This window comes from Seriola lalandi, unplaced genomic scaffold (genome assembly GCF_002814215.2).
Source record: "Seriola lalandi dorsalis isolate HSWRI2012SDOR001 ecotype SW California unplaced genomic scaffold, Sedor1 jcf7180002054562, whole genome shotgun sequence".
In the NCBI taxonomy this organism is placed as follows: domain Eukaryota; kingdom Metazoa; phylum Chordata; class Actinopteri; order Carangiformes; family Carangidae; genus Seriola; species Seriola lalandi.
Window position 1 is genome coordinate 859,304 of NW_019525115.1, and position 21,403 is coordinate 880,706.

The 21,403-nt window shown below is 38.1% G+C and overlaps 1 protein-coding gene across 1 annotated transcript in view; it reads left to right on the top strand.

Annotated features, from left to right (window-relative positions):
- Positions 1–21,403, top strand: part of csmd3b (CUB and Sushi multiple domains 3b) — a 136,919-nt gene that overhangs the window by 2,610 nt on the left and 112,906 nt on the right. The window contains exons 2-3 of the mRNA XM_087176619.1: positions 15,707–15,794; positions 16,019–16,143. Coding sequence (XP_087032745.1) covers positions 15,707–15,794; positions 16,019–16,143 — 213 coding nt within the window. The remainder of the gene's footprint in view (positions 1–15,706; positions 15,795–16,018; positions 16,144–21,403) is intronic.

Below are 21,403 nucleotides of genomic sequence, written 5' to 3' on the forward strand. Positions count from 1 at the left end.
GGGGGGGGAGGGGGCAGAGAGGCAGCAAAAAACATCAAAGGAACAACAGAGAAAAAGAGAGTGGGGAGGTGGTACAACAGTGAGGAGATCCAGAGAAGAGATTAAAAGAGGAAAAGAGATTGAAACCACCAGAGAAAAGTAGAGAAAAAGACAAAAAAAAAAATGAAATAAAAGAGAGTGTTAGGTAGTTAGAGAGAGATGGAGGGGGTCAAGGGGACTGGTCATTTGGCAGCGAGGTTATCTAAGTAAGTAACTAACTGAGTAATAACATAAAGAGTTTTAATGTCCCACTGTCATAAATGGCTGTTGTAGACCACCAGAAAAAAATAAGTGTGTGAGTGTGTCTGCGTGCGTATGCGTGCAGGCGTGGGCATGCGTGTGGGAGGCTCGAAGTCTGTGGTCTTAGAAAAGGGAAAAACATTTTCTTAAATTTGTGTGTTCGGTAACGTAAAGCCTGCAGCTCCGCTTCATGGCTAAACCAAATTTACAGAGTTAATTGTCATGTCAACATGCCATAGGCTTTATATGGCATTAACCATTTCAATTCAAATATCTCTCCCAAGGACATAGTGCTCTTGTTAAAGAAAGAAATTACTCCTATTTGCATAATTTACGTTTTATCCCACCAATCTCAGGCAGTTCTATTAATATTTATAGAAATGATCAAATATCCATAAATGCCAGCATTTATATCTTAGGTTAAGGACTTTACAGCAAAATACAAGTTCAAACATTAAGTGTCCATTAGCATGTTTAATTGAAGCTCAGTAATTATTCAGCTACGTCAACATCTCTGAGCGTTTCACCTCAGGACCAAAATGCATTTAAAGATTCGTTTCACCCCATTATACAAAGCTAGTATGTGGTTTCTGAGTGTGTTTTGAAGCACACTATAGAGTCTTACTGTAGTACTTTGCAGGCCAAGATGAAATCAGAGTTGATGTAGTTCCTTACCATGGGAACTGCTGTAAGTTCATTTAATCATCCTTGTACTCACAATGTGTCATTAGGGACTGTACCCAAGCTATCTAAGTTTGTGTCGCACCCTGGGACAAAGACTTAGTAAAACATTCAGCTTGCACACTGTAGGTCAGTATTGTAGACTGTGAGCTAACATGTCATGTGGGGGTTTCCAAGAAGTCTGTTTTGTGGTGTCCAATTGAAAATCTTAAAATCATAAATCATAAAACTTTCTAAAGCAATTTCAAATTATGTACTGTTTACTGTGTAAGTAATTATTTTCTTTTACAGACCTTTGGAAATATTGCATGTACAACGGATGTTATGAAAACTCACTTAGGTCATCTCTGGTGTCCTTGTCAGTAATATTTTTACCATAAAGTCACTGGATGTCTTTCAGCAGTATTTAAATCAGGAGAGACACCGCTCATAAACAAAATGTAGATGCACCATTTTTAATAATTCATAAGACTTTTGCGCTGGCCTTGTCAATTTCATCAGCTTCAATGGGGTAAAATCCTACAAATAGCAGCCATTCTGACATCTTCCTAGGAAGGCATAGAGGGGACCTTGGCACTAGTGGTGGTTGGGTGATGAAGTGGCAAAGTGATATAGACAGCTATGACAGCAGAGCAACATAACAAGTAAAGTAGTTGGAATACCCTTCAGCTAGGATGATCATTTGTTGATAGGAAAGCCTGCAAGCTATTCCCAGAGAAGACATTGGATAATAACTGAGGTGGATCCCAAGTGTGATGATCAAATTAGAAGGGTAATTGTCTTCCTGCTTGAACTTTTGCTAAAAGACCAAAAGGCATTTATACTGAAACAACAAATCAGATTACATTCTTTTTTGTGCATGTAACCTCTGCAGGTCAGATTTTGATAATGGACCAGTGTTTGCTTGAAGATCATATAGGAATGTGAAGACTGCTGGTTTGAATGTGTAGACAGGTTGAGAAAAACTGAGTTGTAAAAGATTGAGCAATGCTCAGTTCCCTTTGAGCAAAGTACTGAAGCCCATCTGTTCCATTGACTTTAGCAGAACAAGCCAGCTTCCAGATGTGGCCGGGTATGATACAGTATGCTCTAACCCCCAACAGATACACCCGTAGGCTGCAGCTGGAAGTGGAAATGTGTTTTCAGTCATCTTTCCTGTTAAATAAAAAAAGAACATCAACAGCTCTCCCTCAAAGCTAGAAACCAGTGAATCATATTGCCAGATAAACTGAGTGGTCAACGGCCACAGGAATAATATATAAGAACACAATTTTACAGTGAATTTACCTTTTAAACAGGTCAAGTGTTATCATTTTCAGGGCCATGCTATATCAAGAAAAAAAATCTTGCTATGTAATCATTTATAACTAGAACTGGAAGAAAAGCTGTGGACACCTATTCAACCTGTGAGTCACATATTCACCCAGCTATGCAACCACAGGTAATCTACAGTCATTCAGGTAACTGCTCCTCCAGGATGTAATGCATGCATAGCGTACAAAAGTAATAAGGTTGTTGAAAAGTAAGTGATAAAAAATAGCAGTAATTTAACTAAACCCCTCCCCTGGAGAGTGATTATCCTATGTTAGCTTAGCAATCATAACTAAGCACAGCATGCCTTTCAATGTCTGAATGTCTACATGCTGAAGTAGTGGGCATGGGGCTCTAACAGTGTGTTTAGAGGGTCAGATCCTTTTCAAAACCAAAGAACACAAAAGTAAAATTGCAGCATGCTTGACTGCTCTAACAGTAAGCCACAGTCCTTAGCATGCTCAGCTAATGAGCTCACTACCTACTGTAGTTCTAAGTCATCAAGTTATAAATATTCGGGATCTGTTGGGGATCAAGGATGTTTTGTTGTTGCTGTAGAAACATGATGTCTTGGTTTGGGAGTATTTCATTGATCATCATCATTTAGTATAAATGAAATGTTGGAACATGCAGATACTGAATGCATGTCTATAGATTGCAGGTAACAGCAATAAACTGATCATTCCAGACATGTTGAATATTTGATAAACAACATCAAAATACATATTCAGGCAGTTTTACTAAATAATGGCTATAGCCTATGATTCTCATTTAATTTTGTGTTGTTACTGTCAACAAGCTGTTTTTAATTATAGCAATGTGTTTTTAATCATAATATATATGTTTGCCTCTTCACTTTTTTTTTTAGCATTTGTCATTCTGTGTGTGATTTCATAATGCTCTCAAGCAATATTTTCACCACATCAACTTTTCATTGTACTCACCTCCAATCCTTAGTGGAACATATTGGTAGCCATTTAGTTAGCCAGGCAGATATACAGGTTATTAACTGTGTAGTTAGTCAGCCATTCAGTCTGGCAGTCTGCCAGTTAGTGGCTCAGTCAACTGACAATGTAGTCAATTGAATGGTTGCCAGGGGTTCCATTTACTGTACACATTTCAGTCGGAACACTGAGAACTAATGTCTTGCTCTTATTAATTAACATCAACATAACAGAAAGTGGAGATGTAGGGGGCAGAAAAATAGGAGCATAGAAACCCTGGCAATGCTGCAAAATCGGGATGTCACAGTTTACCTGAAAAGACGAGTATTAAAATCATAAAATGAACTTTAACCTCACAAGAATCCCCGTGTCTAAATCTCTTAAATAGATTTAAAAGACAAAGGTGTGATCATTGCTTGAGGCAAACGGGGCAGGAAACCAAATATATGAAGGAGAGAGTTAAAAATGGCTGTGAGGTTGTGATTCAGAAAGTATTGTACATGGTCATCTGAAGATCCTCCTAACTGGGTCATTGCTACAAAATTCTCTCTCAAACATCAGGGGTTGTTTGTGTAATGCATAATTTGAATTATGTTTTGATGGCCTTTGCTTTTACATGTATTAGTGTGTCAGTGTAGTGGTTTGTATTAGTTTCACTGTATGTACAAAAGCAGAACAATTAATACAGGTGCAAGAACTTTGATCTGTATGTTTTATATATTCATAATGCTTTGAGCCCAACCTATTGAATCCTTTGAACCTAATCTATATCCAGCCCTGTGATAGACTGGCCACCTGTCCACTATGTGCCCCACCTCTAGCCCAGTGTCAGCTGGGAATCTTGTATGGTGATTGCAAAGCACGTAAACCATTTTTATACTTTTCTAATGTTTACTGGCTTAACATGTATGCACATCTCCTGATTCAGAACTTGCTGAATGCAGAACTGGTGTTCTGAAGGTCTCTTCCAGTATTTCACAGCATATTTTGTATTTTCATTTTTCATTAAAATAGAGCAAGTCCAGGAGTCCACACTGTGCTAGCAGGTGCATTTTCAAGGTTTTGCAATGGCAGATTCCAATCGGCCAAATAATATAAATGGCAGGTTTCCACACAGCCTTCCTGACAGTTTCAATATTTTTCTTTACCCCCTGGCACCACTGGAAGCTGCAGTACAGCCTGTAAAAGGCTCAGCTGGATTAGGATGGCACAAAAAATTATAATATATATCAAATATATTTCTGTTTGTGTATTCATTTTTTAAAATAATAATTAGGCTGGGACTCTGCACAGCAAATAGGTACAATCCATGCTTTTTAGTATGGGCGCATGATTCAGAAAATCTCACGGTTCTTCAATTCTTGGGCTCAGGATTTGATTCAAAATTGATTCCCTTTTCAAAAACGATGGTAATAGGTCATATAGTATATGACAGTATGTATTTCATATATATATGATGGTCAGAGGTGTAGTGTTATTTCTTTAAGTACCGTAGCGCACCTATGATGTGTCTAATGTAGTCATTCATTTAGTCCCCTTTTGGCCAATATAACATATGCCATTGACTATGGATGATGCTATAAACCAACATTATTCAGTTACACTCATTCCCCTCATGGTTATTGTGCAAGTAGGATGCTTTGCACTTGTGATATACCACTTCCTTGCTCAAACAGTGTGTACTGCAATAATTACTATGCATTGCAGGCAGACACACACTCGAAGGGCTGTTTACACACTGGAAACCTTTCATTTTATCGTTGAATGATAAGATAAAGACATAGGCTCCTTCTAGATCAGGAGTGTACTAGCTTCCTTACCTCTGTTATTTACATTGTTTACTCATCCTCTCTGGCTCTGTGCTTAGTTTTTCTACTGATTCTGTTTGAATGCAACAGGAAAATAACATTTTTGATGGGGTTTAGCAAATGCATTCAGGTTATATTGATTAGATATTCTGTCCACACACTTCCCTGTGTGGTACTATGCTCTAATGCCCAACACTACACCCTCAACACCTGGCCGTGTGTGTGTGTGTGTGTGTGTGTGTGTGTGTGTGTGTGTGTGTGTGTGTGTGTGTGTATTATGTCACTGTGCGTGCCTGTATGTGTGTGTGTGTGCTTAAAGTATATCTGTATCCCTGTATATGTGTGTCTGTCTGAACTCACTCTTGTTAGTGCTGCCGCATCTGTGCATTTACAAGTGTCTGCACGTATGTGTGTGTCTATTTTAAGTTGACAAATCGATCAGTATATGTGTTCGTTGTATGTATTTGTTAATGTCTCACGATAATGTATCTGTGCAGCTGTATTTGTGTGTCCGTTTGGATCCTGGTGTACGTGTGTATGAGTTTGGGTGTGCGCCTGTTTGTCTGTTGTCTATGCATGTGTCAGGTATGAACAATCTGTTTCCTTCCCTGCGGCTGAACCTACCAATCACATCCCTCCATCATCTCTCTTCATTACGTATTCATGAGTTTCTGTGTCTGCAGGGCTGTGATTGGCTCTTAATGAACAACTGACGGCATTATCAGTCAGCTAGGCAACAAAATAAGTCAGTCAGTACAAAAGAAACACCAGTCAACCACTGGTACGGAAACATTATTCAACTCAAGCAGAGAGACAGCATACGCCTCAGGGAGGTTGACATATTGGATATTGTCGACTGTATGGTACGTTTGATATGACTCTCATAATGTCTCAAACGTACTTGTGATCAAGTGCATACATCTTGAAATGCTAATTACCATGGATAATTACATCCAAGGAAAAGAGAGCATTTAGCACATGTGGAATATACCATTAAGTTTTTGTGTAAATAAATCCCCATGTCCTTTTCCTTGTCAGGCCTGGCTTAAGAATCATTAGTCAAACTGAATACAGACACACTGCAGGCCTCAGGGGGTTCATATGAGCTCATAAATCTATGGACTACCCCTTTATCATCTTTTATATTATTTTGGGAGCTTGCATTTCACCATCACTGGCTTCCATTGTTGGCTCTGACTCTGCTGTTACTATATCAAAAGGGCTGTAGCACTGGGATCATTACAGTAAGTGTAGCTGGGAATGTACTTGCTTGAATTAATGCAGCTAGTTTGCATAGACACAATCTGGTGATGTTGTGTGATTGCTGGTTTGTGGTTACAAAATAGCTCATCAGATGTGGAGGATGTCTACAGCACTGACAACCGCCCTCACCCACTGATTGTACTCACTAACTGTATATATTACAATGGTGATTAACTCAGTGTAGGCAGAGTTGTATATTGTGCATTGTAGCCCACACACTCATTAATATTTTTGATTAATACCTTTTGCCTAGTTAATGTAAAATTTTAGCCAGTTAGATATTATACAGATCTACAACTAAATAATTTCCTTGAAGAATTATCTAAGTCTTTTATGAATATATTACTCTTTTTTTTTTAATTAAAAAATGCACCATTAAATCATCTGTCTAACTATATGTGTCTACCTATATCCAGCTCTGTCCACTTATATTTGCTGTACACACTGCTCTGCGTGGCCGCCGCAGAATGTCTTGATTTTCATTTTTGCAGCCATGTTAACAGGTTAGAGCGGCGACACAGCCTGCGTCTCGCACACGGATCTAGCCTCAAAGCCGAGGCGCATCGTCTAGGGTTTCGGCATCTCGCCTATTTTTCATGCGTGAAGCGCATGATTCCTAGCAAAAAGAGACGGGGCAATCATCTGCTGATAGTCATATTGACATCATACCAGCAATATTATATAAACCTGACACCTTTCACTATAGTTTCAAATTTCTAGGTTGTATCTAACCATTTCAACATCTGCACATGGAGACATGTACATGTACTATATCGTGAGAGCAGGCGCTCAGTGTAATTATATTATTTCAATAATTTAACAGGTGAAGGGCTGTATTTCAAAAATGCTCTCTCTCTCTTTGTTTGTGTGAGTGTGTTGCTCTGAATGAAGGTAAATAAGGTTGATAAGGTTTATAATGAAAATAAATCAAACATCCGATTATGATGGCCTTTATCCAAAGCAAACTCAATGTTGAAAGATAGAGCTGGTAGTAACAGCGGTGCAACAGAGTCGCAGCAAACACGTTTACTCCTGCAACCTGCAGCAGTTCAGCGACAGTGACAGGTAGCCGTCATGCACGCACTACGCAGGCAGCGTGTCCTGAGCATGACTCTTGTTAAGAAAGCAAATACGTGCATTCCCCAAAATGTCAAACTGTACTGTTAGTACAAGCACTTGCTACTCACAGGCATTAGCACTAAGGCATCAGCATTAATTCAACATCTCTTGCAGCATGGACTGTTTAATTTATGATTCATTAGTAGTTGGCAACTACATCACATCCTCACCATCTCTTTGACTTAAACAGCCAACCAGTCCAATTTAAACCGCCTCAAACCTCACTTCAGCCTGGATCCCTCCAGATGAATCACTTTTCCTCATATCTGCCAGTTAACCACGTGAGTGTTCAGTTTTGAAAATAAGCCAGGTACCTCCATGTTTGGAGCTGGTTTTTAAAATGCTTCCATGATGTATCAGTCCTTGGTGTAGATTATGTGTTACCATAGACAGCAGTAAATATTCGCTTTGCGAGGGGCATCCAGCCCAAAAGCTGATGAGTTCTATTAAAATGCATCATGCGTGTTTGCCTGAATCACCTCCTTAGAGAATGTCTCACTGTTCCACATTACCAGTCTTAAGAAATTTAAAAGCCAGACGGCATTGTGGTTAACAAATAAGTACGACTAAAATAACACAGTCATTGAGCTGGATCCTGCTTTGGGTAACAGGATAGCTGTAGCTTTTGGTATTAAATTTTGAATTGCTCTAATAATAAGAGAATAGAGTTTAGTTTTGGTTTTGTAACAAAATGCAGTTCAGTGTGCATTTTATTTAATAAGGAACAAGAACTGAACTAGTGTCTGTTCTCTTACTGTTAAATTTAGTTCAGTTCTTGTTCATTCTGTTGCTAGTGAAATATAGTTTTGTTAAATATGCAATATTTGAGTTCATAAATATGGTTTACTTAAATGCAGCTGCCCTTCCATCTGTTGTTTGCAGTAGAACTGCTGCTTGTAGGCTAGAATATTAACATGGGCATATTTAACTTTGATGCATATTCACACCGGGCAGGTTTTATGATGCATATTAACAGGGGCTTGATATAGTGAATGAATTTTCACAGACAAAAACAAATTTGACTTTTAACTATTTTTGTCCCAGATTCCCAGATTTGGCTGCTTAATGGGGGAAATACATCTCAAACCTGACTGTAAGACTTTGATCTAGAGCACAGCTTCCCCCGGTTGTTGAAAATAACAAGTCTGTTGATGAACATTCTTAATTTCTGACAACTGGGACATTTTCAAATACAAGTTTAATCTGAAGGCAGCGCTACAATTATGTAATATATTGTTTCTCACCCCGTCTTTTGCTATTGGCACTTTGACTTTTTTTTCTTTATTTGGAAAAATGAGGACTATACCATCCATTGTCAGAAGGACGAAGGCTAAATGCATCTGAAATTGTTGATTTCATGTCTGCAATGCAGTGGAATGGAAAATGTATCAACTATACTTTTATCATAGTTTCTTATTTGCTATATTTTTAAATACAGCTGTCTGTAGTTGTTCCAAATTGTTTGTGAAATGACCTAAAAGCAGTAGAATAAGCGGGGGATGTATGAATCACTGCTCTTAAATATTATAAATTAAATGCAGGGAAAGACGCTTTTTATCTGAGAGATCGCAGATACTGTATCAGATATCAAGCGTGTTCCCCCCTCATTTCGAATAGGTATGACACCAGTGTCAGGAATAATACATTTCATCCTTTGTGTAGGTGGATTCCTGTGAAGTCAGTTAAAGTGTTTTTGCATTCTGTTTATGTGTGCATGCTGCTCAGAGGCTGTTATAAACAGTTGTGATACATGAGTTGCAAAGAGAAAACTCATTAATGGAGAATTTATTAATGAAATGTATTGATTTATATAATGAAATTATAAGAGGTAAGGGAAATTCATATCTATCCATGATTAGTTTGACTTATTGCTAAAAAAAGTGACTTCTCAAAATACATTATGTTCTAAAGCTAATGTGCTTTTTAACCAAACTCTGTTTAAAGGTAAATCACTCTTTTGAAAGGTTTGTGATCAGGAGGCGTCACAGTGAACATTTTAAAGGGAGACAATCTTTACAGCCTTGAATGAACATGATTTACAAACCTTTCGGCTTAAGAAAAGGAGCTAAACCTAAATTGAAAGCAAAATAAATGAATCACAAAACGTAACTTTTATTTTTAGTTACACTGCTGATGGTTACTTGAAAACCCATTGTGTTACTGTATATATCACAATCGCAATATCTGCCATAATAATCACAATATAATTTTTTTTCTTATATTGTTCAGCCCTTTTGTTGACTGTCAGTGTTTTACATGAGGTACAGTATTTCTGTGACAATATCTAGGTCTGGTATCACTTGCAGTAATTTCTGAAAGAAAATGATGTGCTAGCATTTCTTAAAGACGCTTAACGTAGAGAAATGCAAGGATAATTAAAGTACCATACTCACACACATACAGTTGGAACCATATTAAGTTATTATGCTGGTAAGATGCACAAATAGAGTTAATGTTCAGCCACTTTAGATGAGATTGATCGTTAGTACATTAATCGATTTGGTGTAGTGTCAACATGGTAAGTAGAGTGCTACTAACATATGTGCATGTGATTAGCCTCTGTATAACATTAGGACAATTGTTGGCAGATAAATACACATGATCTAATTTAACCATGTCAAATGGAATACCACTGATGTATGTGCATATATGTAGCCACTGTATGACATTAGGATAATTGTAGCACATTAACTCATCTGCCATTTGTCAACATTCAGTGGATTAGTCTAGTCATTATGAAAATGACGTCTGTCAGCCACTCTATCAGACATTCATTAAAGAGATTTGTCACTATACTTTGTCATTCAGGACAAGATATATTTTGTGTTTATATTTTCATTATTAATGTTTGTAATGTATTGATTTATTTTGACAGAGTAGAGCAGAAAAAACTCTAATCTGGAGGGAGTCAAATTAAGATTACCCCAGGGTGTTTTGTTTTTATTATTATTGCATGGAGTCACATACAGCGGTCGCCCACTCACTTTGTCTCTTGTATTTCTATCTTTCCAAGCATACATGCTGAGCTATAGTAACAGTTAGTTCAACATCACTAACCTTGAAATGAAATAATGTCACCCATGTTATAAAACAGAGCCTATGCTGACAGGGATCCCTCTGTCAGTTTGTCTCCTCTTGTCCTTGATTTACTCTGATTAAAGGAACCATTTATTTTCTAACGTACCATTATCTGAATGCTTTGATTACAGAGCTGCATCATTGTCATTTTGATTAAAGCTGCAATTTCCTTTACCAGCTTTTGTTCAGAATATGATGGGGCTTCCAGTAAAACACCTCAAAATCTGATGTATGTGTCCGAGTGACAGAGAGAGAAAAAGATGAAGCTTCTTTATGAACAAATAACCTGAATGTTCAATCATTTTCCCTACATTCTTCCTTCTTTTTGCTTCTGCCTTTCTCTTTTTGTCTCTCTCTGCCCCTGTTGCTGTCTGTTTCCACAATTTTAAAATTTACTTTGCCTTAGTAACTTTATTTTCCACTGTACTCTTCTCTCTCTCAGCATTGTGAGGGAGAAGATTTGCCACTTTTTAAAATTCCTTCAAGGTCTCATTTTTTCCACTTTATCCAATCTGTTTTCTGATTTTTCTTCTCTTTTCTGTATTCTGTTCTCTGCAGTGAAGCGATCAGTAGATTTTAAATCGCGGGGCGTTAAATTATTCCCTGGCAAAGACTCCAGCAACAAGTTTTCAATATGTGAGTTCACATCTTAATGTCACTTTGGCTAATGAACTAATGTGTGATGGTTTGGTTTGGCTTGGCTTGGACTGGCCTTGTTTTTAGCTTTGGTTTTGTTTTGGTTTTGCTTTTATTCATTTTGTCTCTTAGAAAGGCTGTTACATTCAAAACTTTGTGCTTCTAATTATTGACACCCCACAAACATATGGCCTTACCTTTGCAGACAACATTTGTTAACATCAATTCATGGACACATAGTACAAAACCTTCTGATTGACACGTTGAAAATGTGACACTTTTGTTACGCAAATGTGTTGAAAATGCGACAGCCTTTATGAGAGCATGCTCTTGCTATTCTTTACTGTTTGATGTTTTGTATATGTATTTTGGTCATGGTGTCTTGGTTTATGCATGCTTCTTCATGGCTTGCTTTGATATATTTAATCACAGCTTGTTCTGATAAGCTTAATCATGGTTTGTTTTGGCTTGCTTTGGGCTTGTTCAGGGAATGTGTATCAGCTGTTGTAATATTGTTTACTGCCCCCTTCTGTCTCTTCGCCTTTATTTCTTCTCTTCTCTTCTCTTCTCTTCTCTTCTCTTCTCTTCTCTTCTCTTCTCTTCTCTTCTCTTCTCTTCTCTTCTCTTCTCTTCTATTCATTGGGTTTATAACAAAATCTTTCTGCCACAGAGGCTAATGGTCAAATTACAGAAAGGAATATAGTGTATCATTCTAGTTATTAACATATAACGAGTATGATGATCCATAACTCCTCACAGTTAGCAGAAAATTAAAACACTATGGCAGATTTATTAATTACAATCTCTCTACACAATACTAAAATAGGGGGGTTCACACTTAAGTACAAAAAGGTCCCTGTTAATTTAGTGATCTGCTTTTGGAACTACCACCACTTCCTTTAACTTTGTGAAATTCCAAGTCAGTTTGGAAACTCTTTAATTAGACACCCTAAGGTGAAATTATCAAGTACGAGGGGGCTGGTGGTTCATAAGTCATTTGACGTCCCATAATGCAAAAAAAAAAAGAAAAAAAAGAAAATGGTCACACAAACATTATATCATTCCGTTTGAAATCTCTTCAACACACTTACATAGGGAGAACATGCAGAGGAAGCATGAAAAACCTCAAGAGAAAGAGCAATACCTTTGTTACTGGGGTTTCTCTTATTAAAGCTGTCAGTACCCACTTTAACCTCACATATTTTAGATTTATTTTACATCCAATTTCCTCTTTATGTCTTTCTCACTTCTTTGTCTCTTTATAATACTCCTTCTACTCTCTCTGTCTCTCACACATGTATATGCACGTACTCACACATCCTACTTATGTATGAAGGTCAGCTGTTTGTGTGCAACAGATGAAGGAGATATTTATGTAATTTGTCTTTTATCACAACTAACAAACACACACACACACACACACACACACACACACACTTGCACAGCCAGTGGTACATACTCATAAATACCGAACATGCATATGCACATAATTGCACACCTGCAGGGACATATGCAGACACATGCACATATGCACTGATACAAGGACACTAATACAAACAAAACACAAACATGTAACAACATGTACATACACATAGACCCTGCTTGTCTATGTTGTGAATTGGTTTGCATGTTTGCTATTGATGCTCTTTTTAACATATCTGATTTATTTACTCGTCCAATTTGTGTTTGTGTGAGTGTATGTTTATGTGTGAATCTCTTAAATACTGTATGAGCTGCTGGAAAAACACAGAGACACGGTGCAGTGCAGATTCATCAGGTTTCCTGACAGTTTGGAGAGTCATGGTTGAGGTTTGATTCTGCAAGTGTGAATTTGTGTGTTAATTGTCCTGGCTCCGATTGGTTCAGGCGTTAATTTCCTCTCCTCTGACTGGTTTAACTCTGCAGTGAAGCACAAAACCTCTTTGTGTGTGTCTGTCCGTCTGTCGATGCCTATACACATGTTTAATTTCTGTACGTGTGTTTTTGTGTAAGTTCATGTATGTATATGTGTGTGTAAGTGTGTGACTTCTGTGAGTTTTGTGTGTAAGAGTGTGTGCTTGTAGTACTCATACTGTAACCAGTCCCTCTGTTATGGTGTTAATAGTCCAGATGGTCAAATTAGCCGCTCCAACAAAGCAACAAACTATCTACTCTAACAAATACACACACAAACACACACCAACCACCTGCTGGGTTTGCTGATACAGACTGAACATGTACATGCATGTGAGTCGAATAGCCCAGACAGCCTGGGTGGGAGGGTGTTTGTGTGAAAGCAGAAACTGGCAGTATAATCATCCAGCTCGTGTTTGTTACATCTAATTGAGTTTTCTGGCATCAGCATTTTTGTTTGACATAAGATAAAATTGAACTTTAGTATTAGTTTTCACCAATATCTGTTTGCAGCTATAGTACCAGAAAAACACAAAAACAAACTAAAAACTAAAATGGCATATTTAGGGCATATATTTTAAAAACCTAAAACTTAATCAGTGTTCATTTTAAATATTTGAAAAACCTGTAAATTTGGATTAACATTTTTTTTTTTTAAAATTTTGGAGCTGTATGCAATGCAAAAAGACATTGTTTAGTTGTGATGAACAGTGACATATTACAGCAGCAAAAATAACTTATAGACATAAAAGATGACAAAAGCTGGGTGAAGATGAGTTTAAACTGATGGGGTGAAAGTATGCAGAAAACAAAAATGCTGAGTCATGAGGATGTACTCAGAACCCAAATATCATTATGAATTCTTCCACATTCAAACGTAATTTAATCAGACAAAACAAATAAGTAATCAAAAGAACACCGCCACATCGTTGTGTAGTTGCTGCTTTAAAGATAAACTGAATATTGTACCACACCATAGTACGCGATGAGTTGTGTTTCTCTCTCATTTGATCAGTCCATGCATTTGAATATCAAAATACACCATGGGGTATTTTTTTTGCTGTATAGTTTTAAGTAAATAAGTACACCAAGACAGTTTCTCCCCCTGGTAATATTCTACTGACACCAGACATTAGGAAACGATGAGCAACTGAAAAAAACACACTTTAAAATCCTCAGAGTGGCCTAATTTAACTTTCATTGGTGTGAATGAAAGATGAGGGGAACTCAATGATTATTCAAATAATTTTTCTCTCACCCTGATCTCATTTACAAATACGAGAGATCCCGTCATGTGGGGCCCTAAATTGAGTAAAAAAATAGGTCATCAATGGACTGTGGCTCATTAAAATACTATATTACAAATACTTTTGTTGTGTGCCAGCCTTCTGGAAACAGCTCTGTGGCACATGATGGATCATTTTCAGCTTTAAAAAAAAAAAAGCTTTTATGTTTAATGTGTTTAAGCTGGAAAAGTTTTAAAATGAAAAGCTTTTGAATTGGAACAGACTTATTTGTGTTTTCATTCTTTCACTGACCTGACAGCTATGTTTCTTTGGCTTCCCTGAGTAGACACAGAAGCTTTTTATCTTTTCTCTCTGCCCTCATCCACATGCATACTGACACACACTGTCCGTTGCTCAAAGTAAACCCAGCAGCTATGTTTCTTGAAAGTTTTATACCTTTTAAATGCTCAGGAGAAAGAATAGACTCTGAATGGTTCAGGTTTATGGAAATAAAAATTCTATACTGTGGTGTCTTTTAAGGAAACCCAGTGAAATATAGTTGTGGGGTTATTGATATGGAAAAGGAGGCAGGGGACGAAGGCGAAGGACAGGAATACATTAAGAAACCCAACAAGTAAGCAAGAATAAAAAAAAGAAGACAGCAGCAAAAACACTTTAAAAAAAACATGAAAAGAAAGGAAGAATAGAAAAAAGAAATAAAAGCTAGCTACATATATTGTACTACAACAGGAGTTTTATAATTATAGACAGAAAGAGACAAAAAAAAAAAAAGATGCATCGTGTCAGATGTATGTTTGTCATGGTGTCTGAGTCTCAAAGTATTTGTACAGTTTCGTCTGTTGTCTCTGTTCTGCCACTGGGATGTTTGGAGTGTTATTGTCAAGATTAGCTTTCTGAGAGAATTAAGATTGTATCTGGAGTAGAGTGTCGTCCCTGTTTGCCTACCTAACTGTCTAACCCGTCTGTCTCCCTATCTCCTTGTCTGTCGAACCTGATTCTTCCTCCACCTGTTTCCTGCTGCCTGTAAAGTGAATAAGTGACAGGGCAGGCAGGCTTCCAAAACCGAAACTAAAAGTGGAGAGCTCGAAATTTCCTGGGCAAGACTTGTGCTGAATACTATCAATAGAATATCAGGCAGTTGAAGATTCATGCCAGTATGCATTGAAGCAGTTCTTTGGTCTTAATTTGGCAGCAATGTTTATAGCATGGCGACATAATCAAATTCATAATCATAATCACCTGAAACATAAAAAGAAAAGTATTATGTATAACAGTCAAAATATTAAAGTGGTAGTATAAGCCATGCATGCACATGCATGTAGACGAATGTCTGTTTATAAAGGGATTGTCTGTTTGCTTTACCTGTGTAGCTCTACTGTAGGCCATGTCCTTACCGTATCCTAACCTGTCTGTCCCCGAATCTCCACCTGTCTGTCTCTCTGTGTAGTAAATGAAGGCGGTGTAAGACAGGCGTCCAACTCCTGCCCTGACCCAGGAGAGCCAGAGAATGGAAAACGCCATGGCAGCGACTTCAGGTACAATTTGCACTCAATAACATGCACACGTGGACCTAAGATTAAAGGTTTGTATTCAGACATAGAGCATGTGTATGCATCTATACAGATTGAGTGCACATGTGTTTACAAAGATGATTTTCCTATCTATCTGTATATCTGAATCCCTGCCTTCCCACTGTGTGTGTGTGTGCTGTGTGTATGTGTGTGTGTGTGTGTGTGTGTGTGTGTGTGTGTGTGTGTAGCATTGGCAGTGTGGTGCAGTTCAGCTGTGGAGAAGACTATGTTCTTCAGGGCAGTAAAACTATTAGCTGCCAGAGAGTGGCTGAAGTCTTCGCAGCCTGGAGTGACCATAGACCGGTCTGTAAAGGTAAGAAATAGCTCTCGACATGCATCGCCACAAGTATACAAAATTACTGACACCACAGTAATTCATATTGCCAAGACTCTGTGATACCAACACAGAGGAAGAGACTGTAATCATAAATGTGAAGGGACTGTAAGTAAACACTCAAGCACAACTGCCCATGTACACTGCCTCAAATTGTTGCCAGTGTGTTGCCTTGGCCTCTCCTCAGCACAAGTTTGTATTGATCAGGGCTGCGTTTATAGTGGAAAAAATCCCAATTCTGTTTCAAGCCTCTGGCTATAAAATCATGAATCAAAACACTCCGTAATCCAATGTTTGCAGTGTAGTGCCTCACTAACATGCAGCAGTTATATGCTTTCATCAGGGAAGCTATGATAGTGATTGTTCAGGGCCTAAAATGACACCGTTTATCATAAAAGCAGTTCACAGTAGGTAAAGGCTTCTGTAAGCAAGCTCCATGTCTGATCATTATTGGTCAATATATCATATAAATCAAACAGCAATTTGCAATACAGGTTCTAAAATGACACAAGATATGTCATCTGCTCGTACTTACAGTAAAGAGGCAAAAGTGACAACAGATTCTAAAGATTTAATTACACGAGGACAGATGTGTGTTTTTCCTCATTCCTCTAAGTGCTCTGATAATTAACACGTTTCATTCTTCAGCTTTCCACACTGGTTCTGGTTTCACATCTGCCACTGTTTTAGTCTCAGACTTGCAACACACACACACACATGCACACGTGCACGCACAGAGGGACTGAGACAAAGAGAGAGGGCGTCTGTCATGTTAAATGCCAAAGCCGTTTGTCATGTCTCCCTTCACTAGGCTTCAGACTGTGGCTGGAGACACATACTTTAACATAAAAACCAATATTCACTGTGTGTGTGTGTGTGTGTGTCTGTGTGTGTCTGTGTGTGTATGTGAGATAGAGAGAGAAGGAGATAGGAAAGAAAGGATGAGAGAGAGCTACTTGAACAGCTAACTAATAATCACAGAAAAGGAGAAAGATCAGCGGACAAAGGCAAAGCTAAAAATTGTCACACCTACTCTTTCTGCTGAAATTCTAGCTTCTCTGAAATTACTGAAATTAAATCTATCACAATACATTAGCATATGAACACCAGTTAAACTGGGTAATGCAACATTTTAGCAAAAATAAATGTACAGTGTTTGGAACATAACTCAGAGATAGAAATGCTAGTTGAACCAGTTTCAGCTTCACAGTTTTAACCTTACTGTAGGAGGAGCCTCAAGAAAACGCTGAATCCATCCAGGCTTGGATGATGATTTTGTGATGTACCAGCGCTCTTCCACTGTGAGGTCAAAGTGCAAGGTCAGTTACAAAGTTGAAACCTGGGAGTCCGCAGGGATTCAAATTATTGTTTAAAACAAATGAACAGGGTAGATGCTAGTCAGTCATGGGTCCTGCTCTCTTACTCTCTGGTTAAAGGACATAGTCCAACCGCTATCCTCAACTGTTACTCTGGATTTCACCTGTGAATCAGACACACAGGGGACTGATGTTGCCATGACAGCACAGACCCTTGTAATCAGGCAAGATATAACCTAGCCAACACAGTTTGGATATGACTTGAGCTCTGATTGGTCCCTGCCAATCAACCTCATTATCCAACTCATTATCAGAGATATTATAGTGCTGATACCCTTTGATTGGGTCTTTAAGATTGTTACTGGCTCTAAGGTATTCATCATCTCTAAACACTTTATAACGAGCAATTAAGCATAGCCACTGACATTAAGCCAATCAACTCCTGCGTTTACCTGCATGTGGCAATGGGTTTAAGCATAAGTATGATTACCATTGACATTAAAAGTCACTGATGTCCCTTGAAGCAGTAAATGAAAAAGAATGACCGCAGTCACCACAAAACAGAGCCATCAGGCCCCCAGTCAACAGGGATGTTTGAAGGAAAAGGATGTGAGCAGGGTGAGACACTTTCACAGAACTATGCAACTTCTGAGTAGCAGGTCTGTATCGTTACAGCTCTATTCATTTAAAACAAAAGAACACTTGTATTCCCAGCACGAACAACTGTTCAGTGAACAACTTTTTGACAAAACCATGACAAAGTGAACCATCCCGCTCCATGGTTGTTGCTAAGTAACTAGTGATTCTGTGCTAGTTGATCTTTGTTATTCTGAGGATCTCACAATGGAAGGCACTGTTACTCCAGCTTGGTCCCCTAATACAAAATGCATATACTAAATTTTGCTACCCTATCCTAAAAGGCAAACAGTTCATATTTATTGTTTACCATTCATGACATAATTTTTGGCAAGCCTACCCGTACACACATTAAATAATCCACATTCCATGCTTGTTAAGACAATAATAGTGTTGAGAAAGAAGACACAGTTTTTTTCTGTTTGATATTCTGTAAGCAAGTACTGCTGTGTGTCATTGTTATGCAGTATATCTCTGTCCTCGTCTGGTGAAACAGAAAGGTCTGCATCTTCAGAAATCCCATAAAACCCAGAATGACAATATTGAGGTTGCTTGAAGGACAAGATACATGTAAAACTGGGATCATATCTTCTTGACAATAATGCTGAGATTTTGAGCTCTATGACAGTATCACTCAAAAGAAAAAACAGAAAAGCAAAACATTGCAAATATACATTTAAAGCTGTTTTGGTAGCATTGCCTTAGATGAAAAGCATATAGTAGAATATAGAGACTGCTCCTCTGTTTTTAAATCTAGTCACAAAAATCTGTTTCCCCTTAGGGACAAAACGCCAATATTGAAATTCCGAAAATAAAAATGGCCCAAAGGCAAAAGAAAAGGGTTTTTCTAAAGCTAATAGACTGTGAGTAGAATAAACTTTGCTCTTGTCTTTGAATGGTCTGTGGCTCATTAATTAGATAAGCTTTATTTTACCAGTCAGCAACCAGGATATATTATTATCATATCTATTGGATGTAGGCATCCAATCAAGATGTGAAAGGATTTTCTAGGCATCTGACACTCCAGGCTCTATTACACTGAATGCCAGTGTATGCAGAATCATGCATTTTTGCAATTTTAGTAAAAAGAGGAAAAAGTTCCAGCTTGGCAAACGTAGCACAATCCGGAAGGGGAGCTAGCTTGCATTGTTAGGGGGAGGGCTATAGTATCAGCAGGTGGGGTGAAGATGGACTTCAGTAATGGACAGCATCACATCAGTTCATCTCATCTTCTGTGTAAGCTGCAGTTTCTGGCCCCTAACAGAGAACAATGATTGTGGAGCCTGTGGTTATGCAGCACACCAAAATGCTTCCGAAACTTGGAAGCTCTAAAGTTGATTTTAAATGTGAATATACAGAGATACTGAAATTCAGATCATGAATGATACTGAAAGACATATCTACTCAGTTAGGTTGCAACTACAATAAGCTGCAGTACAGTAAAATATATCAAGTATCATTGACTACATTTTTTTCAAATGATTTTCTCTGTATAAACATGGAACCTGTGAGGCAGTGGAAAAATACAGGAGGTTAACTGCCAGTTTTAATTAATTAAGATACCCACAATGTTTGAAGAGGTGGACTGAGCTGGTGGAAGTGCCGGTGCATGTCCATACCAGAATGTGTAAGCCAACAAAAGAAAATTGTGCTGCATATGCATAAACACAACCTAATTTGCACCACTCCACCTTGGCATAAGTATGTTGATTTGGAACCATGAAATTACCTAACAGACGCAAGCACAAAAAGTATGTACTTGATCCCAATGAAAATGGCCTTTTGCCGCTTTTTACACCTCCACTTGCTTTGCAGGTGCATGAAAATAAATAAAATTTTGAAATGAGTTCAACAGGTAAACTATAATGGGAGTGCAGAACAGCCATGATTGTGTTTCATTACAAGTACATTTGATTGTCAGTGAGAAAACATTGTGTTCTCTAAAGTATGATGTCCTTATTTAGCCTATTTTGTTTCATCGTGTTAAACAAAAATGGAATGAGAGAAAGGCTGTGTCTAGCTGAACACAGTTCAGATTTGACCTTTCCATCCACACCAGCCAATAGCCAATGTGGAAACTCATGAATAACATTGAGAGAGGCAATCTGTCAGGAAGCATCAAGCCAGCTGACTTATTAAAGGGTCATTTCTGTCAAAACACTTGAATACAGCTAAATGTGTCTATTGAAACATTAGAGAGAACATAAATTGAATGTATCGTGAAAATTTGCCCTTTATATCGCAACAGCGAGCCAACAGAAAGAGACAGATTAGAGAGGGACAGAGTGTTAATCACTTTATTAGATACAATAAAACAATTACAAAACTTGATAAAAATAAACAACAAAAACAGCCATCAAACTGCAGTGTCCTTCTGTCCACTCCTACAACACTTTATGAGTGAGAGAGAGAGCGAGAGAGATTGTCCATGTGGCACCTTGATTAATGGACAGATGGCAAGGTCACTGAGCCAACTCTCCCTCTCTCTCTCTATCTCTCTCTCTCTCTCTCTCTCTTGCTTTCTCTCTCTCTCTCTTTCTGTGTGAGTGTGTGTGACAGAGAGAGAGAGAGAAGTCGAGGGGAGTTCAGTTGATTTGCTCAAATATACTCAATGAAGAGTGCTACGTGTCAGCCTGACGCACACATACACACGCAAGTACATGCACATGTTGACGTAAAATTGGAAACAATGAAAAGGAAGTAAGAAGAAGAAAGGGCAGAAATGAATGTGTATACACACTGTACAACAACTACACTAAATGGCACTGTGACATTTTCACATTGTCACAGTGTCAATCACAACTGCACGTGTGATTGAGTGTGTGTGTGTGTGTGTGTGTGTGTGTGTGTGTGTGTGTGTGTGTGTGTGTGTGTGTATGTGTGTGTGTGTATGTATGTGTACCCATTAAAGCTCTAACCATAGCGAGGGACATGGGAACAATGTGTGCCAGCTTAATGATGTCATCAATCATCCTCTGTGTCCATTGGTCAATCTGTCTGTTCCTGTAGGCAGTCTGTTAAAACGGCAAGTTTGGCTTTCCTGCTAAACCAAATCAAATCAAAACCATGATCTAAGCCTTAGTGTGACCACATTAACTTTATGAAAAGTTCTCACTCAAAAACTCTTATTTGGTCGAAGTGTATTTTACTGGTGTAAACGTTTTCTGACATTGTAATATTCATCCAAACTCAAATTTGCTAGACTTGTGGGTACCATATAAAACTTTGAAATACAATCCAGGCAAGGACTGCCTGTGATTAAAATTGAACGTGATTGCCTGACAAGT